Source organism: Tachysurus vachellii, chromosome 6 (assembly GCF_030014155.1).
Source record: "Tachysurus vachellii isolate PV-2020 chromosome 6, HZAU_Pvac_v1, whole genome shotgun sequence".
Taxonomy (NCBI): domain Eukaryota; kingdom Metazoa; phylum Chordata; class Actinopteri; order Siluriformes; family Bagridae; genus Tachysurus; species Tachysurus vachellii.
Window position 1 is genome coordinate 10,536,145 of NC_083465.1, and position 20,407 is coordinate 10,556,551.

The 20,407-nt window shown below is 38.1% G+C and overlaps 1 protein-coding gene across 3 annotated transcripts in view; it reads left to right on the plus strand.

Moving 5' to 3' along the window:
• srbd1 (S1 RNA binding domain 1) overlaps nucleotides 1-20,407 on the plus strand; it is a 54,789-nt gene that overhangs the window by 25,338 nt on the left and 9,044 nt on the right. For all 3 annotated transcript variants that reach the window (XM_060872136.1, XM_060872138.1, XM_060872137.1), the window contains 4 exons: nucleotides 2,605-2,696; nucleotides 7,123-7,205; nucleotides 17,943-18,049; nucleotides 19,326-19,493. In XM_060872136.1, coding sequence (XP_060728119.1) covers nucleotides 2,605-2,696; nucleotides 7,123-7,205; nucleotides 17,943-18,049; nucleotides 19,326-19,493 — 450 coding nt within the window. The remainder of the gene's footprint in view (nucleotides 1-2,604; nucleotides 2,697-7,122; nucleotides 7,206-17,942; nucleotides 18,050-19,325; nucleotides 19,494-20,407) is intronic.

The following is a 20,407-nucleotide window of genomic DNA, read 5'->3' on the forward strand; positions in this document are numbered from 1 at the left end:
CCATCTCGGTTTCAGCTGACCTCAGGCAGCTAACAGTGTCTCATATCACTTAATTGTGTTTTGTTGTTTTTCTGTGTGTGGTGTGAGGGGTATGTGAGTGTGTTTGAGAGTATAGGGATTGTTTTTATGGTGTTATGTGGTTATATACTTATATGGCATGACACATAGATGCCATTGTACAATCCTGCCCCTTGACCTTCATCAGCATCTGCATGTGTGTGTAAGAAAGGAAAAGAGTAAGAGTTAGGAAGTTAAATAGGTGTCATTTACATTTACAGCGTTTGGCAGACACCCTTATCCAGAGATACATTAATGCTGGCTCACTAGGTTACATACTTAAGATACCATGAGTTTAAAACATTTGTTCAAAGTTACAATGAAAAAGTGTCAAAGGTTGTGTTTGGTTTTTTTTTTTTTTTTTTTTTTTTTAATGCAAAAGATAAGGAAAGAAGTGCTAGTTGAAGTGTTTCCTGAATAAGTAGGTCTTCAACCGCCGCTTGAAGATAGCCAGTGACTCAGCTGTCCGGACCTCTAGGGGAAGTTCATTCCACCACCATGGTGCCAGAACAGAGAAGAGTCTTGTAGTATACTTGCCTCTTACCCTAAGAGATGGTGGAACTAGTTTATTCAGCTAAGTTTTTTTCATTTGTTTGTACTGCATCTCTAAATTCTGTAATGATGAAAGGTTTTTGCCTGTGTGTGTGTGGTAGTGTCTTATTAGTGACCAGTTCCACCGTGACCTTACTGAAGGTCATATGCCAGGCCTTGTTAGCACAGATTTCACAGCGACATGTCAGCTGTAGTGTGGGGGCAGATGGTTGGTTATGATGCTCTGTTACAGCGGGGGCAAAGAGGGGAGGGGAACGGGGGACTCTGGAGAAGAATAAAAAACAGACCACAGGTTCTTGTAATAGAAGGTCCAAAGCCTCGGAGTTGTCATGGGTAAAATTTAGCATGACATAATGAGCCATGCTAAACATGGAGGAGTGGGTAGACTGGTTATTGTGGTGATCTCAGGGCATTTTTGTCTCATTTCTATCTTTCATTATAGGATTCTGATAAAGGCTGTGAAAGGGTTGAGATCTAGCATTGACCTTGACCTTGTCTATGTAGCTGTAAAGGTAGTCTGGTTTTTGAGCAGTAGTAAACTCACTTTTGGCAGCTGACCTTGACCTTGACTATATATGTATGTTTTCAGGAAGTAATAAATGCTTTCTGTGGAATCTGCTCTTGACCTTGAGTATTTCTCAAGGTACAGTCCTGTTTTTAAAGTGTTAGAAATGCTGTTTTTGTGTGATGGCTTTTAAAGCTACTGTAGACTATAAAGATACTGAAAATAATTAGTTTAGTACAGATGTCAAAATCTTTTTTTTTTGTGTGTGTGTATTGATTATGGAGCTTACATTTATTATTATTAGTAGTAGTAATAAAATACAAGAATTTATCACCGAATAAACTTAAACTTAAGCATTAAATAATGTTTTATAGTTTACAATGATGGTCATCAAATTATTACTACTAAGAAGTCTGCTAGAAAATGAAGTTTTTAAGCATGAGGTTTTTATTTATTTAATTCTTTTTTTAATCTTATTACCAGTGTGTATTGGTCTTGTTGCTGAATTTACATTCCTTTTGTTATGTCCTCTAGATGGCAGTGTTAGCTCAAGTTATTATTTTTTGTACCACAGTGTGACATTTTCATCAATTATTTAATTCTCTTCTAACATTTACATACTACAGATTAGTGACCATGCCTAGATTGTTAAACACCTAGTAGTGATTATAGACCTGTGTGTGTGTGTGTGTGTGTGTGTGTGTGTGGTAATTTATTCATAATCCTTTTATCATCCACAACGTGCAGCCCCATTATCCTACCTTATTATACTACCTTCTGTACCTAGACCATCCATTTGCCATTCCATTTGTTGGATCTCTGGCCTCTTCTTTACTCTATTTAAGTAGAGTCCTTGGATTAATCTCTCACGTAGTTATTTAATACATATTTGCACCCTTTAACTATTATTGGACAGCAGAAGGTAGCTTTCTCTTTTTGAGGCTGTATTTGAGTCTCAGTGTTTAGGTTCTTTCTCATTGCATGTGTCCTCTTCAGTCTGTACATTCGCTTTCTAGAAGCGGATTTGTCCAAAGCGACTTTGTAGTCGAAAGCATTTAAATCATTTAAATTTAAAGACTAAATTGAATTTTTGCAGAAAATTCAGAATAAAACTGTTCAATGAATAAGACTGATCTAAAACTGATCCTGATCTAAAATGACCTGTTGTATCTTGTATCAATGAATTACTAATTTATTGCGTTATCTCATTACCTTTTAGTCATTTAGAAGTCATGTGTTATTATTTTTGTTTCAGATATAGATAGGATAAATATGTCTGAGACTTTGTAGGTCATGCTCTTAAGGTTTCATTAAAAATGACCTTTGCTTTCCAACTGAGGCACGTGTTATTTTTGTGTATATCAGAAAGATCAGTGTATATCATTAAATCGACTATCTAGAATCACTTGGAAAACATATTTTAGAAGATTGAAATGCTTTTGTTTTCCAGATTTTTAAAATGTGTGCCGTATATTTGATTTGATTTTCAGTATCACTAATGAAGCTGGAGCATCCGTCTACAGCGTCAGTCCAGAAGCCGTCAAAGAGATGCCAGACATGGATCCAAACCTGAGGAGTGCAGGTAACTATTGCTTAATTTATTCTCTTATTGTCTGCCTGTCTCTCTCTCTCTCTCTGCCTCTCTCTCTCTCTCTCTCTCTGCCTCTCTCTCTCTCTCTCTCTCTCTCTCTCTCTCTCTCTCTCTCTCTCTCTCTCTCTGTGTGTGCATGTGTGTCTCTCGCTCTCGCTCTCTCTCTCTCTCTCGCTCTCTCTCTTTCTCTCTCTTGCTCTCTCTCTCTCTCTCTCTCTCTCTCTCTCTCTCTGTCTATCTGTCTCTCTCTCTCTCTCTCTCTCTCTGTGTGTGTGTGCATGTCTCTCTCTGTCTCTCTGTGTGTGTGTGTGTGTGCATGTGTGTGTGTCTCTCTCTCTCTCTCTGTCTCTCTCTCTCTCTCTCTCTCTCTGTCTCTGAACATTTTTACCACCTTGACAGGAAAACTGCCAAATGTCTCTGTAATATAATACTAGCATCAAAGTGTATTTCCAGTGAAGTTTTAAAATCTCACATTACATATGAATTGTAAGCCTGAGAGTTCTCTTCTATGCTAGAAAAATAACTCATTTTACTGAGGTTCACAATCTACATAAGAATAGTTTAAGCCTTCCATACTTTCAGTGTTTTTGAGCACAGGAGCTTGTCCTGCTGTTGTAAACATACCTTACTTTTTCTTTTCAACTCAGCAGTCAGTCATCTAGATTTTTCCCTGTTTTTTTTTTTTTTTTATGTTTTATGATGCCTTTGTGGGCACTTGCCTCTAGGCCATGTCAGGGCATAATTGACCGCCCACCTCAAAGTTTTGCTTTTACGCAAGCCATGCAGACCATATGTGGCATGCATTGTTTATAATATTCTATTTGTTGTTACTCCTGGTCCTGCTAGATCTGTGCAACTCATTATGTTACTGTAAAACCGGACTAGACTTCTTAAGCTTTGACTGTGTCCTGGACCACACAGATGCTCAGTCTGTAATCCCACAAACAAAAAAAGCACACAGAAAAGCTCTGGAAATGACTCAGATGCTCTCAAAAGCAGGATCTGTGAATTATTCCAGACTTCCTCTATAAAAGCAGTAAATCAGTATAGCATTAATCGTAAATTTTCTCCTGGTCAAGTGCAAAGGCGAACTGGGGAGCTATATTTATCATTTTTTACAAAAGCCAAAAGAAATTGCAAGATTGTGTGTACAGTATGTGTGTGCAGTTCTGTAAGATTAAAAGTTCTCATAATGTTAGGCTTCTCATTATACCCTCCATAAGTGTCTGGTTTCTCATCATGTCTCTCTACTTACACTCAGTCAGTGATTGTTCAGTTAGTCAGTTACTCTGTGCTCAATAATTCACTTTACACAGTAACTGACTAATTGAACAAAGTCAGTGATTGTGTTCAGTCATTCATTATATACTTAGTGATAGAGAAATAGTTCATGTAGTCACTGACTGACTGAGCATAAAGTAACTGACTAACTGAGGGTGTAGTGACCAGCTTCTGAGTTTGACAGTGATGACCTGACAGATGACTGTCTCTGTGTATACTGCAGGGCTGTCAAGTATCACGCATTGAGAGTGATGGTCACACATTGGGTCTTTTATCATGCTCTCTCTCCACACATCGTATTTCTCACGCAGAAAAACTTTTTGACTATTTGTCATATATTTAAAATGCCGCAGTGCCCAAAATGTATCAGTCCACACCGCTGTCTCTATGGAATTGGGCAGGAATCAAGCGCGTCTCCCCTGGAGTTCTTAGTCGAGCCTGACACTGATCAGCCAATCAAAAAAAGAGGCTGCACAATAGCCAGAAAATAGCACTATTGTATCTGGGTAAGATTTAATGCAAGAGCCAATAAAAAAACAAACATTCATTAGAGAGGGTATTTTCGATGGTCGGTTTGAACAAAACCTCAACACGAAACAGCTTGTCTCTGGCTGGGACATTGTCCTCAATCATGACACTAAAAATGTCTGGGCTTGAGCCGAACTGTTTTAAATAGGAGCAACATTACAAATGATAAAGGAGTTCAAAAAGGCAACAAACACTTACAATAAACAACACCAGTAATAATTCTCTCTCTCTCTCTCTCGCACGCACACACACACACACACACACACACACACACAATTAATAAATGGAAATTGAACAAATGCTTTTTTTTTTTAATGGGTGGTTGGGGGGTGGGTGGAGATGTCACGCTTGCCTGTCTTCAAAACTTGAGAGCCCTGATACTGTGACTTTTAAGTTCAGTCAGTTGATCACTGTATAGTAAGATTTGTTTTGTTAGCAAAATTATGTTATGTAAAAAATGTGAATACCCAGTTGAGCCAATGTGTGGCTAACTAACTGAATTTACTATTAATTACACACGTAATTGTTACACACAACATTTTTTGTATTATGTCTATTGACACATTTGAGACTTTTTTTGATATTTTGAGTCCCTCTGTTAAATGTGAAAAATATATTAGTGTGAGACGATGCTTTATAATTATGTGTGTATCATTAGCTTTGTGCTCAGGTCTTCATCAGTGAACATTTAGGCAGAAATAAATCAGTGTTTAAGTCTATAATGAATTATGCTTACATTTACATTATTTACTGTACATCACCACCCAAACGAGTCTGGTTCCTTTCAAGGTTCCTTCCCCGTATCATCTCAGGGAGTTTTTCCATCCCCTCAGTCTTGCTTATTAGGGATTGATATTAGAAATAAATAGTAATTTAGTTTCAAACTTTACAATTTTTATTCTTTTTCTATACTTCTATAAAGCTGCTTTGAGACAATGTCAGTTGTTAAAAGTGCTATACAAATAAATGGAATTGAATTGAATGTCTGAAACAGACTGTAGATAATACCTGTAGTTTAGGCGTGACTGAGACTTTAAGTAGGTGTTTGTGAGTGAAGGATGGAGGTGGGATGCTGGATGATGATTGCCATGCCTTCCTCGCTGCATCTCTGCACTGGGCTCAGTGGGAAGCTTCTGCCTGCAATAATATTTGCACTGGGATAGAGTTTCAACTCAGGCCTTGTACAGTACATAAAAAAGCACCGCTCTCCCTTGCTCTCAGTAATGTGGACCTTGTTTTCAAGCAGTCAGACTGAAACCAGCTCTTGTTCCCTAACATCTTTTCTCTAAGGGTTTACGTTGTGTGTCTGCCTTTTCCTCTCGTTTTCAACCCCCCCTTACACATATTTTCATATTCTTTGTCTTGATCGTTCCCAGTTAACGTCGAAGCATTGCTGATTCTCCACAGTGGCCCTCAGCAAAAGCTAAACAAAATGAATAACAACAAGTAAAGCCAATGTCTTATTCAAGCCATGCTTCTTATTAGCATCTGGGCAAATTGTGTTGACAAATTTCATTGTATTTAAGTGGAAATTTTTTCAGGACAAATTGTCAGATTTTATTAATTTCTAAAGTGAATTATTTGGTCTTGTTTGTCCAGACGCATAAGCTGTCTCCTGTTTTCGCTTAGATGCTAAACATATTGAGGATTCTCTCTCTCTCACTCTCTCTCTTTCTCACACTCACTCTCTCTCTCTCTCTCTCTCTCACACACACACACACGTTGGTTAATGCCATGGCTCATTCATCTGTAGCTCAGGCTGTTAAATGATCCTGTCATGCATTCGCACTTAAAAATCATAGCATGTTTATTGATTTTTCCTTTCCAGCCTCTCAACCAAGCCCCAGTCTGTAAGGCTGCTAAAAAGCTCCAATGTAGCTTTTCTAAATTACAGACATGGTAAAATTATACCTTGTCCATAATTTAGAGTCATGGATGGTAATCATGGATCTGATTAATTTTGTGGGCTGTAATTAATCTGAACTGGTCAACTGTATCTGTATCAACAGCAGTGCTTTAATGACTGTACTGTGACATAACAGACAAATTAGTCTTAGTAGGAATTGCAATTAGTAGTTTATAGTTTCTTTATATTTAGCTTTGCATTATATATCTAATCGTTGAATTATTTATTTTAATTTTACTTGCTTTTAATAATACATAGCAAACACTGATTTCTGATTATTTTTTTTTTTTATTATTTTTTATGTATTTTTTATTTTTTTGTTTGTTTGTTTAACCAACCCATGTTGTAGTATTGGATTATTTTTTTTTTAGTCAAAGTATATATTTTCTCGTTGCTTAATAGTGATAATAATTGTAATTATGTTTTGGGGGTTGTGGCAAGCAGTTTTTACATATGAGACTGTAATTACTTAAAATTGATGATTATTTGCTAGAATAATGAATGAACCTGTGTGGAGTTTTTACATTTAGTCTGGTGCCAATAAAACCCCCAGAAACACATGGCTAATTTACACTAATTTCATTCGATATGCCGGTTTATTAAAGGAGTAATTTTTCTGATCCCTTGAGATTCCAGTCTATTGCCTGTCTCCTCCTGGCTGTTGCTACCATGACACAGAGCCTTTGCTGAATTTCTCCTCAGTGTCGATTGGACGACGTGTTCAGGACCCTTTGGCTGAGCTGGTCAAGATTGACCCTAAACACATCGGCATCGGGACTTACCAGGTCAGTCACAAAAGCAGAGGCAGTTATTTAACAACACTTTATCTAGAAGAACTCTAATAGACCAGGTATTACATTAAGCTTCGATGACTTAAACGGTTAAATCCATTAGCATTAGGTATAATTCCACTTAAGACCGTTTCATCCATCGGTTTCCCCACCAAAACGGAAATGTTTCCCACTAAAGCCACCAAAATTTTTTATTAGATTGTTGTCTGTACCATGATGATGTTTCTTTAACTCTCCTCAAAGCTTGCAAGTAATCCTAGGCACCACACCAGCTGTCTTGCACTGGCTAGGATCTTAAATTTTGAGTAATAAACAGGAGTCAGCTGGACTAGTGAGCTAATCCTGTTTTCTGTCTGTTTGCTTTTGCTGTCTCAAATTCGAAGTAATCCATTTTCTAACAAAATTAATTCAATTAAGTTTGCCGACAGCCTCATACGTTGATTCAAGCCCCGAGGCTATGTGTATCCTCTCTTCTTTCTTTTTCTCTCCTCATTCTGTCCCTCTGTTCTGCATGCTTGCTTTCGCTCATCCTCTCGTCTTGATTTTCATTCGCAAACATAGCCTTTAACTCTGGAGGCCCTCTTGACAAAATAAATGCAGATTAGTTCAGTGTAGAAAAAGTCTGTTGCTTCTAGTTGGCTGGTAATTTAGAGGCGAGAATGTGTGTTTTTTTTTTGTGTGTTCTTTGCTTGTAGCACATGCGTTGTGTTGGATTGTTACTACAAGATGACAAACTGCACCCGAGCAAAGGGAAAGGAAAGCAAGCGGGTTTGAAATGTGAAATGCATCAACCAAGCTCTCTCTCACTGTAGGTTCGGGCATGTAGATTGATGCTTAAACCCTGTGGAATAAAAGGCATGTAAACTTATTTCTAAGCTATTTTTCTTCATAAAGGTTCTGCTCTATCTGTCTTAGAGAGCCGCATTTTTGAATGGAGGGTAATTTGGAATGAATGCAAATTAGTTAATCACTGTCAGTTAAACAGAGATGCGCACACATGCAGACAGTCTCCACTTTAGTACCTGAGCATCTTTGAACGTTTCACTCTTTCTGCGAGAGTGTGTTGCGAAGTTCCTCCGAACACACACACATCTACATCTGTCAGCACTCAGCGTTTATTTACCCTGCCACATGATCTGGGTAGGGAGAAAGCAACACGAGCTGCCTCTCCTCTGCATTGACATGCTGAGTGATGAGAGTGGCTGCGTGTGTGTGTGTGTGTGTGCGTGCGTGCAGTAGGTCTGTGTAAAAGATTTTGTTTTCTGTTTTGGATATAGGACCATATCGCTTGTGCAATATGTTTCCTATAGGTCCACTATTCCCCTATTTATCATTTTAGTTTAGACACGAATATATTGGATTTTACCTCGACTTCACCATATAACACCTGGACCAGCAGTCTAATGTTACATAAACCTTTATGAACTTGGTGTGACGTCCTCTACATGCATGGATTTTTGTACCGGCTTGTGGTTGATGATCTGTTCCTCATCCACCGTAGCGTTGTGGCCCGTCACAGGAGGTGCGGCCTCGTGCACTTTGGTTTATATAGTGAACTGTCAGTCACTGTGAGAAAGGTGGAGTGAGCGTGTTCAGATTTCCTTAGCCTCTTAAAAGTCCCAGAGGGCACATTTTACCATCTTACCCAGCTGTGTGGGAAAACAGCATACACAACCCCGGATATTAAAGAAGCTGTCACTCTCCTAGAAGTTCTCTCTCTCTCTCTCTCTCTCTCTCTCTCTCTCTCTCTATTGTTTAACTGTCTATGTACATCACTGTTACTCTCCAAGACATCTTTTCTCTCCATTTTCTTAAATAACTATATATCTACATAATAGTGCTTATGATAAATGTACCTCATTTGTATTTAGGCTTTTTTTCAGCTTGGAGCATGTGTAATCTTTAGTTTAGTGGAGTAGTGGAGTTTATAGTATTTATAGTATATTTATAGTATAGTATTTATAGTATATTTATAGTATAGTATTTATAGTATATCTTAGTGGAGTTTATAGTATTATCATCGACATTATAAAGCAAAGCACACTCGGATTCATTTGTTATAATTCAAATTGATTGGAATCACCATCCTCAGGAAACGTCTTGAGGTCGAAGGCAGTAAAGAAACACTCCAGTAAAGGTTGCCCAAGATACTAAGAAGAAAATCCTATAATCTTTTTTTTTGTGAATGTTGAGACAGGTTTTGCTGTGGGACAGATTAGAAAAAGAACTCCGGTAAGCTGAGCAGGTGATGTCATGTCAATAAATGGCAGCTTCCTTTTTGTAATGGGTCTTAAAGTTCTGCTCCCTGCTAAAATCTTTTCCCCCAAGGCAAGGGAAGGAAATGAGGGGAAGAGTACTGATTGACGTTAAGTTGACTGATGATGATGAGGTTGATGGATAGTTAGCGACTCAGTGTAGCGTGGGAAAGTGAATGATGTGAGCCGTTTGTTCACCTTCACTTGTCTCAGACGCGTGATTTCATCATTGTGTCTACAGGCTATTGAAAATTTAACAGTATTTTCCAGACAACAATCATAAATCTCAATCTCTCTTACTCTCTCTCTCTCTGTCTCTATGTGTCTCTCTGTTTCTGTGTGTCTCTGTCTCTCTCTCTCTCTTACTCTCTCTAATGGTTTCCCTAACACTTGACTTAGTCCCAAGGCTAATGATAGCAATTTAGCTTTTTAACTCTAGCTACCTAGCTAAAGATAAAGTATAGAGAACGACTGCAAAATCAACTGCTGTCACTTACAATCTGCACATTTTCGTTACTCAGCCTGGGTTTTCTGTATATTTTGTTATCTGAGCAGTGTACTTCGTTCTCCAGCCTGTCCAAAACGGAAAAAAAAAACAAAAACCATTGGCTCTCACCAGATAAGGATACAATCGCAGCTCAAACACGGAGTAAAGGGTAAAAAGACAGGTCAGTGAAATATACACACACCAAGGGGGAGCTGATGACTTGAATGACTTACTCTCACTCTGTGTAACATGAGTTCGGAGTAAAGGTGTGCGTGGGCCTTATTTTAAAATCCCTACTCGTCATCTTGGGAGCACGTGTGTAGCCGATCTCACCGTGCACTGCCCCAGTCATTCAAATGAGCATTGTGAATTCCACACACTTGGATATTATTTGTTAACATGAAGCAGTGACGCGACCGTCACGTACAGGAAGTACGAAGCAACGAGATTTGCTTTCCTCTAAATTCATGGCATCTTGCAGTGATTTTATGGATACTTTGCCTCATGGTCAGGTCTAATAAATAGAATGTTTAAATTACATAAATATCTTAAACATCAACACGTGGCTGTTATCAACACAGAATAGAACTGAATAGAATACTTTATTGTCAATGTACAGCTGCACAACAAAATGAATGCTCTCATTTAAAAGGTGCGCACATTCACACACATATAATGTAAGCGGATGAAACAAAAAAAATAAGTGAATAGATTAGTGTTAATTTCGTCACCTATTTTTAATTTAGTCTTAGTCTTGTGCCAAATGTCCTTGTTAGTTTTAGTCATATTTAGTCATTCACATATCTTTTTTGTTAGTCTTAGTTTTAGTCGACTAAAAGTCTCGTCATTTTAGTCAAAAGAAAACTCAAGGTAACTTAGTCAAGTTTTAGTCAACTAAGTCTTTTAATTTTAGTCTAGTTTTAGTCAAAAAATTGTAGCTTGACCACATCTGGAATCTATTGTAAGAATAAATACAACGAGGCCTCATTAAATGCAATAATATCAGGAACACAAGTGTTATAGTGGAAATAAATAACTTAATGAAAAGCCTAAGATCAAAACTATAGGTGTGTATAAATATATATATATATATATATATATATATATATATATATATATATATATATATATATATATATATATATATATATGTGTGTGTGTGTGTATATGTATATATGTATATGTATATATGTATATGTATGTATTGCATATTCCCTTATTCCCTTACATATACATTTGCTTTTAAGCCTAATTATTCATTTTGATTATGATGTGATTGTGACAGAGGCGTGGGAAGAGGTTTCATGTTGGGTGTGCTGAGGTTTTCTGTCACCACTTTTGAATAAGAATATCAAGGCTATAAAACTTGTCAAAACTCCGCGAATCACAAAAGTATCAGTGAGAAGTTGAGAACACTCGTTTAAACAGTGCATACACTCGAACTTGACTGCACATCACATTTTTTACTTTATTGATGCTGCTTTTAATCGTAATGCAAAGACCGGTCATCGGGACATAAGCTGTCATGTACAATAAAAGAGCCTGCGCAGCGACAGGAAATATAATTTAACACAAAAAGCAAAAAGCCTGACTAGACCAGGGGTGGACTTGTGCTCAGGAGTATTTATTTATTTATTTTGCGCGGCGTGTGGACAAATTCTTTCTACACACACTATTTTATTTCTTGATAACAGACCGCTGCAAACTATAACACACCGTTGCCACGAAAAACAGAGCGTTGCCATGGACACACAGGATTCTAACCGTAGAGACAGCGCGCACTATTTTCTTTAGCGGAAACAATACAATTGTTTTTAAATCAATAAACTCCTTTTTAAATCATCATTTTGAGTCAAATTATCGATTTATTTGGTAGGTAGCAATATAATAAGCGGGATCCGCTTCGCGGACCTGTAACTTGAGCAACAGCGAAGCCGCGAACTCGTTGTGAATATTTTAAAAGCGTAACAGCTGATGAAAAGCAGAGACAATTGTAGACGAAAATGAAGAGAGATTTTATCTTAGTTTTTATTTTATACAAAACATTTTCGTCTCGTCTTTTTTGTCAACAATAATGCATGTTAATTTAGTCTTAGTCAGTGTTTTTGGACAGTGGTGCAGTCTTGTCATCGTCTCGTCTTAGTCATGAAAAAAAAAAGGTTGTTGAATATATTTCGTCTCGTCTCGTCTGACGAAATTAACACTAGAATAGATAAATTATTAACAGATGGTAGATAAATTAACAGATGGTACAGAATGCAATTGTAAACAGATATACAATAGCAACTGTGTATAAAATGTGCAAAACACCGCTAACCTCAAAGTGGGCAGATAAAATAAATCAAACAAGAATTAAAGAACATATGGCTGCCAACCAACAAAAACAGTGATGAACACTGATTGTTTAAATTAAGTAGGATGCTCAATGATATATCAATATCAGCATCAAGAAGTACTAAAAACCATGTACTGAATATTTCAGTGTTTATGGTGACAGTATTTCTGAAATTAATTAAGAGTGTTGTGGTTTCAGGAACGTATACTAATGCTAACAATATTTCTCCCTCTACCCCAGTCCTGTCTTTGCCGTGTGTCTTCAACAAGTGTCAGGATGAGCTCAGCTGTTTTTTTGCTCTTCGGCTTTTGAGTCTTTCATGTTTTGCTGAAAGCGCAGGGCTCTGGTTACACAGAAGGCAAAGGGTTGGGAGGTATGTAAAGGGATCCCCCAATCAAACATCTTTTGTGTTTTCATCTCTCTCTGGGAAGTGTGTTTTCGGAGCCTGCAGCTGGTTAGATTCGTGTTGGGTCACGAGGGAGAGAGAGAGGAGAGCAGCGTACTGATTGACATCTTAGAATGGCAGGTTTTCATGAAAAAGCTGTTAACTGGGCTGAGTGCGGACAGAAACACTTTGTTCTGGCACTGGGGCTCGTCCAAGCCAAATAGGACCTTGCACCTGAGTTTAATCGTGTGTGTGTGTGTGTGTGTGTGTGTTTGACAGAGAGAGACTCAGAAGCCTACTGGAGGTGAAGCTGAGTGTAGAGTGTGTGTCTTCGATGTATGTGTTATTTTTTAGGGCTGGTCTATCCCTTGTGCTGCCTGACTTATTTGTGTTAAAGCTGCATCGTATGTGTATATATAAGAAAAAGCGGACAGGCGAATCAAATGTAAGCGCTTAAAAGGTATGCAGACTCACACCAATGTTTCTCTCCTTATTCCCAGATGCCTTAATTGAGTTTGGGCTGTTTTGTCTTCAGGGCAGCCACCTCTGTGAAGATATGTTAGAGCTCAGCTGTCAGCCTTCTGTTCCAATATGAACATGGAGGGGGTGCATGTGTGTATATATGTGTGCGTGGGTAAATGGATAGAAGAAAAGATCATTATCATGTTTAAGTCAGCCTTACATTTATCTAAGTGCAGATCTTTTGGGTAGTGTAGTTTTGACAGTCTACACTACAAATTAAAACTCCAGTCACAAAATGAACCTAGTGGTATTGTATTTGGATGGATGAAGGCCTGTACAACTGTAGGGCCTGGTTTTCATTTTATTATTCAGACCCTGAGCCATTTTTTTTTTACCATTGTAATCACAGATGTACCACTCCTCTGTCTGTCTATTTTTAGTCCCTTATGCAGCTTTTTTCACTCAGGAGTGACACGTCTTGGATTTCTCTGGTGCTCAAAACCCTGGAGTGACAGACAGCCCGCCAACAGACACACATCATTGCCAGTTCCCTTTCTTGATTGTATGCTGTCTTTGTGGGTTTTTCTCCACAGAATGTTAGTGCTAATATTCACAGTGGGGTTGTCCAAACTCATAAATTAGCACACCCCTGCACATAACTGCCTGTAACTAACTGCCTTCTAAAATAGTTTGTTGTCCATCATGATTGATAGGGTCCTAATGAGCGTGCATTCCTTTGCTGTCGTGCCTGAAGGCGTCATTTTCGGGTGTCTTCCTCTTGTAGTCTGCTCAAGGACTGTGAGAATTTTCACTTCATCCATGCCTGAGGCCTTGTGCAACCAAATGGCTGCCAAGTAGCTACCCCTAGGGGTAGGGTGCAACTATATGGGAACCTGTCCACACACTTCTCAGGTTGCATCCCACCACTAAGGAGCTGCAGTTTTTTTTAGGTCACGAACTAGGAAATACTGGTTATGCTTTGTGGAAAGTCCCTTGAGGGCGTGTTGAAGTATTGCTGATCTCCTGTCAGTCAACGTACCTGTGGGAGGTGCGGTGTTTCGGGCATGGGGTAGCTTGGTATCATAGTCGCAGGTTGCGTTCAGATTAACGCGCATTGATATAGGTTAATATAACTATAGAAATAATTACCACATTTTAGTATATTTATTCTTCTGCGTTTTAAAATCTAATGTATGGTTTATATATTTCTCTCATAACTTTTTCTAAGATATTATAATCAATTGTGTATTAAAAAAATTAATTTGTCCCCAAAAAAAAGCCCATCAAAAGCATTTCTTTATTTAATCAGCCCCTTATGTAATATAAGTAAATAGCTTTGTGTTTATTTCCTTTTTCTTTTCCTAATATGCAATCCAAAATCATTCTGGCATAACTGTCACCTCTCTAATGTTACACTTGGGAGTGTGTGAGTTGCTCAATACTATTTTACCTAGTGTATTCTATTCACATGAAAGCCATGATCATGCGAAAAACTCTACACATTACAGGTGATTTCCAGAAACATGTAAGCTTAGATATCCAGCTAAATATTTAGCTTTTTTCTTTTCGCTCTCTAACCTAATCTGTCGACAGCTGCAGTTGACTGTTGTATCCACTAGGGGCAATGCCATAGCTCATGTAGCATTAAATGACCCTTAAGATATTTAATTTTATGCTTCTCATAGGGCCTCGGTCGCAGGGTCTTAATGTCACTGCAGCAATGAAAATGACTGATGAGCGTTTCTAATGGTATTATCGTTTAAGGGAAACGAACATGCACATCTTGGCCAGTGGTGGAACAATAATGCAGATGATAAGTGTCACAAACTTGGACTATAGAGAATAAGCATTTTCACTCATATAAGCTTTATTTGCGGCTAAACGTTTTAGATTTGTCAGTTTTAAGATCCGCAGAATTACAGAACTATAGTATCTTCCTCTTTCTCAAGTCCTACTGACTTAATTGATTCCAGTTCGTTGCTGTTGAATCGGGTTAATTTTAGCGACTCTTTTTTTTTTTGTCCTTGACTGTTGCAAATTAAAAGATTTTTTCTTTTCCTATGGAAGCTGGTGTACACCTCATCAATTTGAACGAGGTTCACCATGAATGGTGGCTCTCTAGGACTCATTCTGCCAGGATACAAGCAAGTAATGCTAATATAATGTAAGATATGTGAACTAATATGTGCATCTCTGTGTGCAAGTACCCTCTGTTCAGGATTATTATTATAAGTATGGGAAATCTGCTTGCTTGTTTTTTTTACCCAAGGTCATCTCATATCACTCAGTTTTCTCCAGGGTGCCGCTTGACATTGTCCCATTCGTGATTCTCACCTTCCTAAGTGTTAAGATCGGGTGAAATGAAAGCTGAGGATTATTTGGACCATACGCAGGCTGAGCAGTGAGCCAGGGAAAGATGTGACTTTATGACTTTATTGGAAGCATGAGCACAAAAGAAGGTATCCAGATGATACAACCATTACATGTACTACACAAGTAGGGTTAATTAAACACAGTATGTGTAGTCTTCAGCTATACGGTTTCAGCTATTTAGAAATCAACATAAAAGTAGATATCGCAGAAGAATTCCCTGTTGTCAATGTGAAACCCTAAAATTTGTTCTTGCGCAAACATCTTCAGAACCCATTAGAGGTCACAGGTAGCTGTTTTTATGCATCCTGTCGAGCACCATTAAAGGCATCCTTATTAAAGCAGAGAAGCAAGAAGCCAAGGGTAAATCTTAACATGATGAGGATGGGCTTCTCAGGTGTTCAGCTGTGTTGAATTTGTCCTGACTTTGATAGCTGCTTGGTCTTCAGGATTCTGTTTGTTTAGGCATGTCCTGTAACACATTCTAGATCCTTCCATGGACCAAGAGATGTACTGTACTTGTACAAGGCACATTGACTAGAATATTGGGTTTGCTGATGTCCCTCTTTGGGTTTTCTTAACATCATATAATTATATCCAACTAGACTGCAGTTTGTTTTCTGTCTTCATCTCCATTGTTATCTTCATCGTTATTAATACACACTACTTTTTTCTGCATGGGAAATCCTTGTTTATTGTTTCTGTCTATGTGAAATCCATTCCTCCATTTTCCCGTGAATGTTTGTCCGTGGGCACGAAAGTGTAGATCACGTTAGTGGTAAAAGTATTATGAACTTTAATACAGTAAAATTCCTGTCTTTGATTGCTTGAGTTATTTGTTTGGTGGTTATTAATTTATTAGAAAATGTATATGTGTATATGTGCAAGCCCAACAATACACACATTTACACACATCAGGGCACATTTGTTAGGTTGGAATTAGATTTGGTTAGACTCACATCACCACACTTCTTTCACACACCATCTTGCTTTAGGTTAGTGGGGTTTTTTTTGGCACTCTAATAAAAGTCACTTCTGTTGGACTTCCCCCAAATGAAAACTGATTACAGGAGCCAGATTCTAGATTCATCACTCTTTTGTGTTCTCTCTAGTTTTAATACTCTTTCATGTGATGACTCTAATGTGTGACTCAGTGCTTATCTGAATACCTTTAATCAAGCTGCGCATCTGTTGGGCCTTTTGTTTTAAATGCAAAAGATCAGAAGATATGAACTTTCCACGAATGATATACTAGAGCATGTATTATGAACTTTCTCTAGTTTAAAAAAAAAACACCTTTGATTTTTGACATGAGCTTGGAGAACCAATGATTTTTGAACTGCACTTAAAATGATCGACTGCGGATTAATTCAAATAATTGATTAATCGATCTAAAGAATTAAACTCTGCGTATGTATGAGAAATCACCCTTAGTCTTTAAGAAAATCAAATGTACTGATTTAAGACACTATTAATAATGTCAACTTTGACCGAATTTGTTCTGTTGGCAATAATTTTAGAAATAAGTAGCCATATTATTATTATTATTATTATTATTATTATTATTATTATTAGAGACATTTAAATAACGAACCTAATGTTTGAATAGTTTGGAGTGGGTCTGTAACATTTATCATACAGGTTTACTGGCAGCCAAAAGTTTGAAAACACTATTATTGAGAATCACCCTACTGCTATTATATCTAGACGTCTATCACCGGTAACACTTTCCATATGGATATGATTCCGTTCATAATACAATGTCTGGTCAGAATTCACCACTTGGTACTAATTTTTGTCAGTTTTGGATTCTGGTTTGTGGTTTGCTTCCCTTTGAATACCATCTCCATTTAAAAAAAAAAAAGAAAAAAGAAAAAGGCCTCCAAAGTGTGAATAGTTGGGTTGGATTAACTTTATCAATTCCCTGCACTTAATGGAAAACCCCTGTGAGCGAGCTTTGAAGTGTCCTAGCCGCTTTCCAATGAAAACAGGCTCCGAACGTCTTTCCATCTCTGTCGAGGTGAAGCGATCCACACTCTTCTGCTTTTCTTGTCTCTCCTCTCAAACCAGTACTAAAACCACAAGGTATTCAGGTTCAGATCTGACCACGACTAAACAACAGTGGCCTTGTGGAAAGGCATATTTTTTGGAATGTGATTTTGACAAGATGTAATAGCTTTCAGATAATCCCACCCCTTCCAGAAGGATCTCAGGATGGCTACATAGCTAAATATTTGCAATATAGACCCTTTTGTATTCGAGTGGAAAGTGCTGTCACAGCATTGACACTTTTTTTTTTTTTAATCGTACATCTGATTTGTTGGAAAGGTTGGTTTGCAGATAAAAATCGAAGTCGAAGGTTCAACAGTTGTCTTCGATGTCACTTTCCTGCCTTCTGTGTCACACGTATGTAAAATCCAGTTTGCTCTTTTTTTAGCACGACGTGTCCCAGACCTTGCTGAGGTCCGCGCTGGACAGCGTGGTGCAGGAGTGTGTGAGCTTCGTGGGAGTGGACATCAACATCTGTTCTGAGACATTGATGAGGTACAAACCAAATAGTTTCCAGCAGCAGTCACAACATGGCAACTTCACACTCGCCTCCCCACTACTGCGTACTGCTCTGTTTAGTCTGACACCCCACTCAGGCCAAGCCAGTCTGCAGTCATGCACACCTACACCTACACACACTTGAATTGTCACTTTCAGTAACATTATTGTTTTCTGCTTTCCCCAGATTTCCATGGTGATGAATCTGATTTTTATTTCTAAAGCATTCACTCACATCTCAATACTAATTGTATACATGTGATAGTGGTACATTTTGTTCTTTACATGAGATTTTATGAACTTTCTAATGCTGTAATGGTGAAATGAGCAAACACACACAAGCACACAGGCACTACTGTTTATTGTGCCTATTTCCTCAGTTACTTTTGGGAGAAAGTTCAGAGCTAATAGCATAATGTTTGCTTTTCTTTGAACTGAAGCTTGAATTAATACAAATCCAAACCAGAATGCCAGTCAAGCTCTCGTTTCTGTATGCCTCTCTGTCTTAGCGCTTAATGTTATTTGTACACACTCTTAAGACACCAGAAAACATGGGCTAAATGCACGCTGCCTTTTTACTGAAACTACTCAAACTTATGATATTGGATCTGAAAACTGTATCGTGTCATCTAGGGCCAGTAGTGGTCAAGTGTGAGGCAGTCAGAGATCAGGTCATTTGTTTACCTGACTTTAAATGAGCTCTTAGCTCCAGACTCGCACACACAAACTGCACATTCACGGCTCGAATGTAATACAGGCCTTATTTATAAGTGATGACATACTATGTTTACATAGCTGCTTTTGGAAGGAGCTGCCACTTTAAATTCCCCACACTGTCACCAAAACTTTAGAAGCCTGCCCGTTTGAAATAGAAAGGTCACAAAGATTATTAAGATCTTAGGAAAAGATCTTAGGAAAGCTTTTGGTAACTGCTCTGGAAAATGTTCTCAATATTTGTACTAATATTTCACACGTGAACATGTAAGGATTTGATTAATATGAAATAGAATTTCCATGCCCTTTGGGTGTACTTTCAAAGTGCAATTTTCACTCAGGATATATAGTGTAAGGGAGGTATTGACATCTGTGGCAGTGACTAATTTCCAAGACATTCGGGATTTCAAAGTTGCAGTTAAGATGAGAAATGCATAAAATGGAAAGTCAGTGCCTGTTTAGCATTCTGTTACTTTCAAAGGTTCATTGAGTATTATAAGACACACAAGTAGCAAAGGAAGCCTTTGCATTTTTTTTTTTTCTTTTTTCTTTTCCATAGGCACGTTGCAGGTCTGAATGCAGGCCGGGCACGAAGCATAGCGGAGTGGCGAGAAAAGAACGGGCCTTTTTTCAACCGAGAGCAACTGAAGCTGGTCAAAGGCCTTGGCCCAAAGAGCTTCCAGCAATCCGCTGGCTTCATCCGCATCAACCCAGAGACTGCACAAAGGTACCAGTGCTAATGCCAATACATGATATCTGACAAGTTTCTTCTTTAGGTTGTAATTTTAGCAGACAAATATATTATGGTGCTGTTCTAATGCAGAAGATGAAATTCCAAAAGTACTTCATGGAGGACGGGTTGGTGCTTCAAATCTCCTGGGTCTGGGGTTCAATCCATCATTCCTTCTATAATAGTTTGTTTGGGGTTTTGCGCCCTAGCCTTGTATTGCAAATAGGTGTGAATTGTATGTATGATACCCTGCAAATTGGTTCAGTGTAAATAATTAGTGTTTAAAGCCTTCTTCTTTAAACACAACATGATAAGCTTTGTCTCAACTCACAATTGGTCAAGACAGTGTATTACTTTCCATTTGTTTTTCCAAAACTTATGAATTTGAGTTCATTATCTACAACCTGCCCTGACGATTGGATTAAATGATAAGAAATAAGTTTACATAACTTGATTTATAGTGCACATTTGTATCTTCTCGGTACACAGTTCATCTGGGATAGGACGCAAAGCTTGTGCTGTGTTTGATGCAATGTACTTGAGGCAACTTCGACTACCTTGCCTTTCTCTTCCTGGTTTACAGAGTGATGTCAAATCAACATGGACACACACGCTGTGAACAGCATAACTCACCCCTTCTGTACTCTAATATTAGTTTATAGCAGTATTGGCTTTAGGTCAGTTAACAGACAGACATTGTGCATGCTTAAATTTCTAACATTGACCATTCCAGACATAACTGCTGTTTTGAGACAGTAAAAGTCAGCATTAGTTATTACTAATTTTCCCCAGCTAGCTTGTTGCTAAGCTACTCGCTGTTGTCTGATGATATTACAAATATTTAAAGCTCACTATATTAGTGTAACTGTAAGAGTAAACATGAAGCTTTAGATATTCTGACAAAGCTAATA